The sequence below is a fragment of the Nanorana parkeri genome, unplaced genomic scaffold (assembly GCF_000935625.1).
Source record: "Nanorana parkeri isolate BGI_ZX_2015 unplaced genomic scaffold, ASM93562v1 scaffold1448, whole genome shotgun sequence".
Taxonomy (NCBI): Eukaryota; Metazoa; Chordata; class Amphibia; order Anura; family Dicroglossidae; genus Nanorana; species Nanorana parkeri.
The window spans coordinates 228,317-241,528 of NW_017307716.1; the positions used below are offsets into that span (position 1 = coordinate 228,317).

The window sequence follows — 13,212 nt, forward strand, 5'->3', positions numbered from 1 at the left end:
CTCTTAATTAAGACTAGCAGTCAGAGACAGCAGTGCCTTAGATCTCACACATCAGATATACAGCTATAAGACTGAAGGCACAGGAGTTCCTAGGCACCCTCACACATCAGGAAGCAAACTGCTATTTTTCAGCAGCAAAGGTATTTTCTTTGTGTTTTCTCTCAGGTTTCTTTTAAGGAATCACCCGCCAGAAGGGAATTCCTACTGAACTGGCTGCAGACATTTATGGCTCATTGAAGAGAGACACAAATGCTTCCACTGCTGACCTCTCCTCCTAAAAAATCCTAGTCTCCTCCTAGTCTTCTGGCTTCAGGGCTTTCTGAGTCACTGACCTCGGACAACAAGGTAGATGAGGTCTTCTGACTTTTCTCTGATTTTCTTGACCTGCATACTTGTTTCAAGTTGGTAAGTCAGAAAGTACAGAAGCCAGAAGGTCAGCATAACCACCATAAAAACCAGGAATTTATCAATGGCATCTCCTGTATTTCTCTCATGACAGGTTTACTTTAAAACACATCTCCTAGAGTACATTTCCTAGAGTTCTCCTTTAACTAATAAAAGATGGATGCCGATGATGGTCCTAAACTTGTGTCTTTTAAACAAAGTTTGCAATGGCCTGTCCCATGTTTCCCACCATACGGTTATTCCTGCAATATGTATTAAAGTTCCCCCCATAAATGTTTATAAAGCAAGGGAAGGCCATGTCCATAGCATAGTTGGGTTTTTGTTTTTATTTGTCAGCCAATCCAGAGTATCTACAAGCTTCTTCTCTCTGTAAGATATCAAATACTATTCCCATTCACTTCTGAATTCCATCATGGAATACTAAAAATGTGAATGATGGTCTATCATTAGTATGTTATTTGAGACCTGATTTGTTTTGTAGATAGGACATCAGCACATGGTAGATAAAGTGGCTTAGTGGTTAACACTCTTGCCTTACAGAACTGGGGGTCCCTGGTTCAAATCCCAGTTAGGACTCTATCTACAAGGAGTTTGCATGTTCTTCCTGTGCTTGTATGGATTCCCTCCCACACTTCAAAGACATGCAGGAAGGTAAATTGGCTCCTGCCTATATCAGCCCAAGTATTTGAGATAGGGACCTTAGTTTGTAAGCTCTTTGAGGGCGGGAACTGATGTGAATGTGCAGTATGTAAATTGTTGGCGCGGTATATAAAAACCTGTAATAAAAAAATCGCCCTGGGGCATTTTACTTATGGACACATAATGTGTTTCTCTGCAAATATTCATCATGGCTACACTTAATTCTCTTAATACAAAGTAGCTGGGAGAACATCACACACCATAATCGGCCTTCATTGTTCAATTTCATGGGTCCTTTCAATTTTTCTTTCTCTGTCCCCCTCCTGTGACTCTATTATCTCCATGAATGTCCTTACTGTCTCGTTCTCCTGATGGTGACACTTGCCCCTGGCTGCCCTGGCTTTCTCCCATCTACCCCAGAGGCTTCTTACCTCCAGTCTGCAATGAATGTTAATGGACATCCCCATATAAAAGGTATCAGCTGTCACTGCTAGTCCGATCTTTTGGACAATACAAAACGTCTGCACATTCTCCCTGGGATGAATCTAGTTTTTCTGTCTCTGTTACCCCCCTTGAACTAAGTGTCCTCTCTTTCTTCGCTCCTAGTTTTCATTAAACTCGGGAGAGTCGCCAGGGCCGGTTAACCCATTGCTTGACATTTAATAACCCCCTGCGGCCTGGCATATTCTCTGGCAGTGGGCCTGGAAAACTTGTCTCTGAACAGCTTGTCTCGGAAAGCAGGGAAAAATTTCCAGTGTTTTGATGCACGCTTTAAACGTCTGGCATCCACCATCTTCCTGCCGACATGATGAACTGGCAGCGGGGCTAATTTTATTTACTCTGAGTTTGTTATCTAGAACCAAGCACAGCACCACCCCTATTCTGCAGATGGTATGACTTACCAGCTGGCTCCTCTGTGCTGGTGAGGGCTGGAGTTGGGACCACTGCTGGGATTTCTGAGGGTGGGAAAGAAAAAAAAAATGGCGAGAGATGAGAAGAAATTCTGCGTTATAGTTAACGAGTCATTGCATGAGCTGGAGGATAATACACTACCGTTGGATAAGAGCCCGTGCACCTGCAAATATCAGGTATATCATAGCCTTTGTGCATGGTGATTTATAAGCATGGTTCTCTGCCAGAGAATTTGCATTTCTCTCCAGCCAGTCCTGAGATTGATACAGCATTGCCAGACTGTACAACTGGGCTGGTGACTTCTCTATAGCAGTTAAGCAATACAGTCTATCACCTCTTGCACATAGCATGTGACTAAACAGTGAAGGAGCAGCAGCAGGCTGATGAAACTATGGGGCTGATTTATAAATCTTCCACCCGGTGAATAGATGGGCAAATGCCAGTTGTATGACACTACTGCCCCTAGATGGAGCTGGGGAGCATGGGAAATTCATATGCTTCTTAGTGCCTTCTATTGGCAGTAATGACATGTGAACGGCATTTGCTGAGCTTAACAATGGGTGGCAGATTCATAAATCAGCCCCTATGCCTCTGCTCTCCCCTTCTGTCACCAAGAAAAAATGTATACTGCAGCACACCTGACTGGCTCCTAGTGCTGCCCCTCTCTCTCCCAGTCGGAGCCTTGCTGACTGGGGATTACAACATATTGAATAGCAACTCAAATTCAGTGATTAATAGCTGTTTTTAAAAATAGATTTAGTGATTCTTAATATACATAACAGCATTTGTGGGGGTTATTTCATATCTACCTGGAAGTTTAAAGCATTTTGCTGGTGGTTTTGGAGACTCCAATGCCAAGAAATGTTGCATGTAGGCCATGGACCATGTGTGAACAGTACTAGTTAAAAAGTATACCAGGGATCTTATCCAAGCATTTTGTCGCTGTTGTAAACGGCTGCAAAATGCTTAGAAACACTTGGGGCTAGGGTATAAACGTTCCTCCTAGCATATATAGCTGGGTGAATGTTGTTCGTATGGCATTCCTGCCACTAGACAGAGTTGAGGAGCATAAGAATTTCCTAGCTCTATCTAATGGTAGGAATGGCATGCAAATGGCCACACTGGGCGAAACATTATATATCAGACCCTAGCTATGTTAACAAATTCATAAAAAGGCAGGTACACATAGTAGTAATAGATCACCATAACTGAGCAAATATAGATCCTTGGTTTTACAGAGATTCATTTCATATTATCTACCCATACATCGGCAAGGCAATCTGTGAGCTTCATACATGCACACTTCTGAGGATCTCCATTCATCTTGATGATCCTGGAGGACGCGGCGGATAACAGAACCAGTTGGCATATAGGTGCATTTTTGGTCCTCACATGTGTCATGCACCATATCCTTCAAGATCCTATATCCATCCCAATGATAAATGGAGGTTCTCAGAGAGCTGCTGACCACCGTCAAAGTAGACATAAGGATTCAGGTATGAAGACCATAGGTCGCCATGCCTGTGTAAGGGCAACCTTAGTAATTAGCTGTTCGGAACACAATAGAGTTCTATAGTTTAACATGTCGTAGAAAGTCAAAAGAGTTTCAGACAAGTTATACAAATATATACTATACAACTCAAGCATGATTAATCTCTAGGATACTCACTGATGCATGGAGCAATGGGTGAACGACTTTGCTGATATCCTTTGGCACATCGGTTACATGTTAGTCCAGTCACACCATCTTTGCATGGGCATTGTCCGGTGGTCTGATTGCAGGTCTTCCCTGCTGCCCCCACTGGATGACAGTCACAAGCTGAAAGAAAAAGGCCTTGTTAGACCACCTTTATGATAAATGTATCATATATACAGTATATACCTCAGTGATGGCTCATCTGCCTCTACTGACACTCAACAGTTGCCCTCTAATGGCAATCTTATGGCCCCATCCTTGACCATTTAAGTTTTACTAACATTCTTTAATCAGCCTTTAGCAAAGCAACATAATTACACTCAGAACTCTCTTATTTTATCATTATAGAGCTTCCTCTAACAACTGGTTTACAAGTTTTTACTAGTTTACAATATTTAATACGATGACTTGTTCTCAACAAAAATACACTATACCTTCCCTTTAAAATCTGCAACCACAAAGATAATCCCATGGAAGCCCTGTAGTGAACCTTACCCTGAAATAAATTATTATTAGGCCCTAACTCCAGTCATTACCAAGGCTCCATATAATTTCCACATCATTACTCCCTAACATACTGTACATGCAGCTGGAATACCACATTGTAAAAGACACAGTCTGACCACCATCATTTAGAGATTGGCAAGGAAGACGAGCTGGGTGAAAGATGTAGCCAAAGACAAATTGTCACAGGCACTTTTTTGGTTCACTCTGGTGTAGTTTTGTGCGCACATCGCAGATTTAAAAAACTTGTATCTCATACTCCTGTAATTTAAGAATGACACCCAAACTTAAGCTTTTCCTTCCTGCATTACATTGTCCCAACAATACAATACAGTACAATAGCATCAAAAAAATAAAAGTTGTGAATTAGGCGCTACTGGTAAATCATCCCAGCATTTGAAATAGATATGAATCAAACATTATCACATTGCTAAGATTCTTTACATCAAGCTGATCTCTTTTACTTGTATATCTACGATGCATTGAAAAGATTATACATTGTGCAGTATTTATAACAGCAGATCTGAATAAAGAACAGAAGTAAATATACAAGGTAAAGCAAGACAAATGTACATGGCTTTAGGTGTTCATAGATAGTCAGATGCCAATTGCATCATCAGGATTGGGCGAAGCCTGTGTTAAATTGAATCTTTCCTTGGCTTTTTCACGCTCCTGTGCCACTCCATTTGGATGGCGGGATGGAAAAAACATCCACCACTTCCAGGTATGGGTAAGCAGGTAACCTTCTTTCTCTCTCCCATGTGACAGCACTAGTTGCCCTGTGATTAGCCTTGTTCTCGCACATTGGGCTAGGGAATGAGTCCACAGCCCTTTGTGAGCTTCAGCAATTTAGTTTGGATCCTACACAGGGCTTTCTTTCCTGGGTCCCTGTGCTTGAACAGATTGACATGGGAGTATATGCTGCTGGGGAGTGGGAACCCAAATAAACATTTCCCTTTGCCCTGCATGGACGAAGTGAAGTGTGGTTCACTTGAAGGTACCCACAGACATGGGGTAATAGTCATTTTGGGCTGGATTAGGGAAAAGGAACTCACATCTATGTGGAACATGCAGTCACCAGTAGCTATGGCCTCTTCAGGAAAACTAGACATTTTGCTATTTTTTCCCCGGATAAGTCACATCTGGAAGGTGTCCATGCACCTCCACTGGCTCTCTACATAGGCTAAATATGAACTGCTGGCTAAGCCAACAATAAATGTCTAGGAACCTTTCATCAGACTCATGTGCCTGAGGGCAATCTAGTCACACCTGCCGCTCTGATTGATTTGTAGTTTCTATGGGCACCTTTATCTGTTTGGTACACCAGCCATCAATAGGACATTTTTTGGCCTAGATTGCAAGGCCTCTGTTAATAGCCGATTATTTTCCTTCCCTGAGGAGCAATAAGACCTGCCTTGTAGTTTTTACTCTTAACATACGCATGAGTTTTTAGAATTTGGACAAAAGGTACTTGTGAATTTATCCATATACTAAATAAAGAATCTTTCAATGGCCATTACTAAAAAATATTTTCAAATCTGTGGGCCCCTTTAGAACTGTTGGGAAGGCAAGTCATCATGGTAATAGCATGGGCCATGCTGCATGGCCTTACTAACAGAATAGCCTGACTAGAAATGCAAGTCAATCTCCTAGACTCTGATCCTTCTGTTGTCTCAGCAAGGCTCAGTGAGATATATTTGGGTAATACCAATCTTTTCACTCCATTTGCCCACAGATTGCTGTGCAGGTGGTGAGGACAATGAGGGCAGTATTTGCATTCTTCATTAAACTGTTCATCACGGTCGGCATAAATGGATGATGACTGGTGATTATCAGAAATCCTGGTGCTAATTTAGATCCCCAGAGCCCAGTTCTAGAGATCTAGGTTTAGCGTAGAAGCTTCATTGTGTTTCGGTGAAGGACATCCCTTAGCTGCTAATTAATCAGTACTGTTTTTGTTCAAAACAAGAATTAAACGTTTCCTCCAGTGGAGGAGTTAGGGTCTAAATACATTGCCCTCCTTTTACTAAGATGACCCACACCTGCACAGCGTGACTACACAGAGAATTGTTTGCAGGTTTGCAGTGTGTCAGCAATAGAGAACTTGTGGACATAGAACTGGGGATGGTGTAGGGTGGTGGCTTATATTAGCCTAAATGGCCTCAAAGTAGTGGATTTTCATTGTATGTTTTCAGCATGAGGGCTTATGGTAAAGAGTACAGAGATAGTGTCCATAATCTTTAAGCAGCTGCATCCTTCTTGTCATTAGTAATGCTACTCACAATCTTGCAATGATAGTTCCCCAATTTGACCAATTTTTTGTCTGTAGGAACCCCTTTGACCATATTGACTGACGGCTATCTGCTGGAATAGTCATGGAGGTTAGAAATCATGTTCTGTTCACTATTATTACCAAAGGGAAATAAGCTGAGTTGAACTATAATGTATGAATGTATGCACTCAGTCCTGAGAACCCAGGTGGATCGTAAATGCATATCTCACCTCTCTCAGATGTCTATGGGCATCTTAAAGACTTAGTCCAGCCAAAATTGACATTTTATTACTAAGTGGTACCTGGTGGGTCAATACCCGGTTTAGTATATGTACTGGATACACTTATAGTGATATCTGCTTTCTATAGTTCCCGGCTCTGTCCCTGTCCACCTGGGAATTTGGATGTTCCTTCCCACCTTCGTATGTTCCAGCTCCTTCTGTTACATTTTCCATGTTGTAAAATTAATATTAAAAAACAACAGGAAGTATTTTTGTGGGACATGCTCTACACTACTCTTCTATATGAACAAATAAAGAACTAAAAAACCCCAAAACAAAACAGTGAGAATGGAAACCCATAAAAAAAAAAGCGTGTAGGCCCCAGAACTCAAGCATAGAGATTTCACCACTAGAATCCATGAGAGGTGAAAGAAATGTGCAGGCGGTTTACCTTTCCAGCATATACTAAAAAACGAAAATATCAATTCTGAATGAACCAATATTTTAAGTGTATGCAAACCCGAACAATGAAGTTCTTTCATTTGCCATTGAAAGGGTGAATGAGGCATTAGTTTTATCTGTTCGATAAGTGCTAAAAAATGCCTGTTGATCCATCAATAAATCTTGGGAGTTGATAACGTCCTGTGCTGCCCTATGTATGAAATGAGGAGAGGTGGAGGTGTTCTGTAATCCTAAAATACTTCCTCTTCAGGGGTGGCAATGCTTCTCCTCTGTAGATACAGTACAGTGAGTTAGTGTTATCACCATAGGACACGAAGTGTGTTCCCGGCCGGGTTCGCAGGGGAAAATTAAAGGCAAAAAAAGCCAAAAAAAAAAGAACACTTATGCAGCCACACCACATCTATATATTATCTTTATATAATATTCAATTATATTCTCTTAAATAGGCTTTAGGACTATTTCCTGTTATTGTAGTGATTCTTTTTGTTTATATGGTCTAAGGAAATGCTCTAAGGCAGGGGTAGCCAAACTCCGGCCCTCCAGCTGTGGTGCAACTAAAAATCCCATGATGCATCTCTCTCCGGAAGTCATGTCTGTGAGAATCTTGCAAAGCCTCATGGGATTTGTAGTTCCACCACAGCTAGAGGGCCGGATTTTGGCTACCCCTGCTCTAAGGGGTGTGTGTGCCGCAATGAAGAAGAAGGCCTTTTACCTACTCCATGCTGGCCATGGGCAGCACAGTGGTGTAGTGGTTAGCACTTCTGCCTTGCAGCACTGGGGGTCCCTGGTTTGGATCCCAGCCAGGTCACTATTTGCAAGGAGTTTGCATGTTCCCCTTGTGTTTGTGTGGTTTTCCTCCCACACTCCAAAGACATGCTGTTAGGTTAATTGGTTCCTCTCTAAATAGGCCCTCCTATGTATCCATGTGAGATAGGGACCTTAGATTGTAAGCTCCATGTCGGTAGGGAATGATGTGAATGTGCAACTTTGTAAAGTGCTGTGTAAATTGTCAGTGCTATATAAATACCTGTAATAAATAAAGAAAATGAGTGGCCCAAGGGTCATTTGCACCCCCTTCCATGTTAGGCCTCTCTTTACATTATGCCAAATGAAGTAATATACCGTGGCCCAGCAAGTGTGGAGCCTAATAGAGTGTGAATGTGATTTTGCCCTTTGGCAAGAAGATCGGAGCAAGTGTGTGGGGAGGTCTGGAATCTTCAGCACACATAACAAAGACTCGTAGGATTTGGAGGCTTTGTACAACATAGGGTAATCCCACAGGAGAAGATATCACACCAGGAACACTTGAGAGTTCCTATCCTACGAGGCTATAATTTTGTAATGAGTTAATAGCTGCGGTTACAGCTTTTTATCTTAGTGTGCGTCTTCCCACATATTACTGGAGATTAGTTCAGACGTTCATAATTGCATATTAACAATAGTATCCTTCTTTCCATCTGTGAAGAGATTTTTATCTCTGATACTGTGTAGTTGGAGTAGTGTGAGGGGGATGTCAATCTGTCATCTACAGAAAGACTGCATTTTCCCAGAATCCTCATCTGTAACTGAAGAGATATTTTAAATGTTTTCTTCAGGTGAACCTGTACTGAGGTCAAGATTAGTAAACCATTATTTGGATTCAAAAGAAGCACCTGTAGATGCTTGAATATAGCTCTAATCTTTCTTCCTTAATATTGACACCTGGGTTAAATTATTATGCAAATACTGACCAGAGTCCAGAAAACCAAGACCTGGCTCTAATATCTGTCCATTGGCCCACCACTGGGATAGGTGGCCAAATGACCAACAGTGCTGGAAGTAGGAGGAACAATTCAAGGAGCAACCTTGAATCCTCTGGTTCTGTGTCATGTTTTTTAGGACTTCCAGGATGATCTAGCACAAACGTTCTCAACTGTTTTCACCTTGAAATAACCTTCAGGTATTGTGGAACCCCTGATAACACTTACAATATTTACAGCTCATGAGACAATAGGACGAACAGTAAGCTAAGATATAAGAGTAAATAAAAGACTAAGGAATATGGTGTACTTAGTATATTTGACCTCCAGGGCAGCTCTATACAAAAAATATTTTCAATAATAATAACAAAGTAGAACCAATAATAATAATATTGATAAAGGCCAGAAAATGTAGGGTGTAAAATTGTAGTGTTTTCTTACATTGGTGCTCAGTGGAGAAATGCCAGTTTAAATTGATGGTCAGGGTAGTGCTCCCATTATATTGATGGTCAGTGGAAAAATATCCCTTACAATTTCAGTCAGTGGGAGAAGAATCCCTTTCCATTGGTGGTCCCTTGGAGAAGAGCCTTTTTACATCGGTGGTCAGTGGGAGAAGGATCCCTTTCCATTTGTAGTCAATGGGAGAAGAGCCCTCCTACATTGGTGCTCACTGGAGAAATGCTGGTTTATATTAATGGTCAGTGTAGTGCCCACTTACATTGATGTCAGTGGAAAAATGTCCCTTACATTTGCGGTCAGTGGGAGAAGGACCCCTTTCCATTGGTGGTCTTTGGAAGAAGAGCCTTCTTACATTGGTGGTCAGTGGGAGAAGGACCCACAACTGTGCCTTATTGCCACCTAAAGCTACAATTTTGCCTTACGTTGACATTATACATTCACATTGTTCCCACAAGCAGAATGACCTAAGCAAATCTGTTTATTTGGAAACTGTATATATGTTCTTAGAAGGATCACAGGGATAAAATCACTAATTAGTCTTGTCTATACAAGACATTGTTCGGCATTAAAGCACAGCTGCATATAGCAAGGGTGGGCTACTCAAATTTGATCCTTACTGCCATGCCAAGGGTTTCACTACAAGAATAAATAGTAAAATTGCTGAGCCCTTGACTATGTCAACAGAGTTCATGTAGGGACATCCTAAAACCTCTGTCTGATACTGTTATATGGAGCTGCCTATATTCAAATGACAATATTCACTGGGTCACTGGAGCAAGTTAAAATAGAACTCAACATTATTTTGGACATTTAGATGGAGTTTGATCTTCATTAGGTCTATATTCTGTCGGTGTCCCTGATTAAAGATTTCTCTCAAGCCCTGGGCTTGCCCTGATATCCGAGACACTTTTGTGAGCATTTTCCATGTATTCTGATAGGGGCCTGTATATTCCTATGGAAAATCCACTGTGGGGTGGTAAAATCCATGTGAGCATCCCTTAGGGGTGCGGTGACACCGGCATAATGTGAGTTTTCCATAGCAATATTTGGAGATTGGAAAATACATTTCATAAAGAAGAAGCAGGAAGTTCATCTCACAGTTGACACCTAATTAAAGGTGGATGAGATCTACACCCCGAGGTCACTGAGATAGTAGTAGAGAAGATAAAACCTTGCATTGTCAGTCTGCAGCCAAAATAGGGGTAGAGTTCCATATTAAGGTAGAATTATATCAGTAATGGATACATCAGTATTCACTCAATGTCTGTAGGTTGATGGCATTTTATATCTCTCAATCATCTCTCATATTGCCAATGTTAATGAGAGAGACGCAATGAGCCTAGATATTGATGCACTTAATAATGGCTAAGACGTTTGAGCAATGCTGGAAACTCTAGAGGTAAAATCTCATCGGAGCCCCTAAAAGATGAGGGACTTACCCTGGCCTCTTTCATTCGTTACTGAGCGGGTTATTCACAAAAAGGTGAAGAGTTTGGAGAAGGCAGGTGAAGTGAACAATCTAGGACAACATAGCTGATTGGGGAAAATTCTCTAATTCAGCTCACTTTCCAGTTCAGCTATGTTGTCCTAGATTTTTCACTTCTCCTGCCTTCTCCAAATTCTTCACCCTTTTGTGAATAGCCCTGTGAAATTTCAGTTTTGGCTGGACTTGGCTTTTAAAGGGAAGCGTTGCCCATAGCACCTAATAGGATTTCACTGGCTGTTTTCTCCTGTGGGTATGAAAATAAAACTTAAAGAGACCCTGTTACCAATGTTTCAAAATTGCCTGCCCCCCCATTCCTTGGTAGCATGCACCCCCCCTCCCCTCCCACTGCCTCAGGTGGCCAAAGTGCTAGGGATGCCCCTGCCACTAGGCATAAATGAGCACGTAACCCTTGCATTAACACTTTTAATTGCTCTGCAGGTGGACTTTAACTGCAACTAAGAAAAAGCAGATCTCCTCCTTTTCCAGGCAGGGCAATGCTGCGTGGCAGAACTGTGAAAACCTTAGGACAGGACAGAAAGAAATACCAACACAACAGCTTTTTTATAACCAGTATTTCATCTGTGTAGTTAGCTGCTTGCCTGGAGTCAATTGGCACACATTACAATCTGCTTGTACAATCTCTGCCCAATCTAACTTAGATTTTCCAACAGCTGCATAATGCGAGGGCCTATCAAAGCAATCCGTTCAATTTCAATTCAGCCCGGCAGCTTTTCAGAGGGCATTATTGGTGCAGGATTCCATTAATAAGCATGAAATATCTGAACCCATGTCCGGACTGAAAGACGCTTTAATATTTATGATCCGGTGCAAAATCTAGGTATCGCAAGCGTCTGATGAAAAAGGAACGAATTCGGGGCAGACGAGACCCTTTAAACAGCTGTCTGTGAGCCCCTTTACAGCGACGACCTCAGCTGCAGCTGTTTAGAAGTCGGAGCTGTATTTTCCGTGTGAAAAATGGGAGGAATTTCATCCAAATGGGGAAAGTCACAGCTGGTAGAGTCATTTAGCCAATAGAAAACTGGCAAAAGAAAGGAGGAGAGGGGGATGGGGACGCGTTAGGGCTCATTAGGAGAAACTAATTGCCACCTTGTTATGGGACAGGAAAAAAAAAAGAAAAAAGAGAGCGAGGGAAATTCTTTCCAGGTCTTTTTTTTTCTTTTCATTTTAATGGTGGAAAAAGGAACGTGTTAGGAAGCTACGAGAGAAAAATATAAGGTGAATGGAAATGGGGAATATATATATATTTATATATATGTACTGTACATAAAGAAAAAACTTGAAGTGCATTTTGAATGCAGCTTCTATAAATGCTTACATTTGTTATTAGCCTTCCCTATGCAGCAGCACTTACATTGGAAGGCTGAGGGGTTGCAATCAGAACCAATTATGCTTTGCTGACTGGAGAAGAGAGCAGAGAAATTATGATATCAGTATACTGTTGCTCCTTAGTTTTCCAATCAGTAGGCTGGGGGTGTGGTTTGATGAGCAATCCCGCTGCTACAATGGGAAGGGGGGGACCTGGCTGCATTGTCTGGTAGTGATACCTTGCTCTATGGGGTAAAAAAAATAAAAATGGCCAGGTTGGAATTTCAGCCAACCGCCCCCTGTTCCCCTAAAATAGCATTACCAAGGGTGCCTGGAAGATTTATGTAGGCTCACATTTGGGCTCTTTCTAACATAAGCATACTAGCAATCACAGGGATGTAGTAGGCAATGTAGCTGCACAAGATGAATAGTACAAGTTAATAATTAGGACCACACAATGAGTAGCCTGAATTTGTTTATAAGCTGCATTTCTATATTGTATTGGAATGAAGCTTTAGTGATTGTGGGGTTTTGTACTGAAGAGTTGCACATAGGTTTGCTCATTTGTGTGGCCAGTTTGGAGTTACTCTACGTGAGGGCTTTCCAATCCCAAATCTAGAGCAAATAAAGTGCATCTGAACCTTACCATGAAGAATACAAGAAACAATGGCGTGTCTTGCACTTGTTCCAATCTTTATGTTGTTTTCCCTTCAGTTATCTTTGGTTTTCCTTATTTCCTTAATAAAATCCTGCCCGCAGCTGATAATAGATTTACGGCTCTTTTTTTTCTAGGGTATCATATAACACAGAGCATTACCTAAATTATTCCATGGTCCCACAAGCCATGGTGCCTCCCCACTGGTTCAGGTTGTGAAGACTGGTCCAATAAAGTCATTTTTCTTTTAAGTCTCTGATCCATCATGCGGCTGCCCCTCTCGCGATGTCGTCAGGCACAATACAGGACCAATGCAAGTGATCCTGACTGTTACAGTCTGATGGACACTTCCTGTGTCAGGACAACACGGACCTTAACCAAGAACCAGGTCCAGCTGGAAATATGTTCTTACACTCTCCAGCACTTGAATGGGGGT

At 41.7% G+C, this 13,212-nt stretch overlaps 1 protein-coding gene across 1 annotated transcript in view; it reads right to left on the bottom strand.

Annotated features, from left to right (window-relative positions):
• Positions 1-13,212, bottom strand: part of NTN3 (netrin 3) — a 49,119-nt gene that overhangs the window by 11,277 nt on the left and 24,630 nt on the right. The window contains exons 3-4 of the mRNA XM_018570052.1: positions 3,626-3,775; positions 1,947-2,000 (exon numbers count right to left, since the gene is read on the bottom strand). Coding sequence (XP_018425554.1) covers positions 1,947-2,000; positions 3,626-3,775 — 204 coding nt within the window. The remainder of the gene's footprint in view (positions 1-1,946; positions 2,001-3,625; positions 3,776-13,212) is intronic.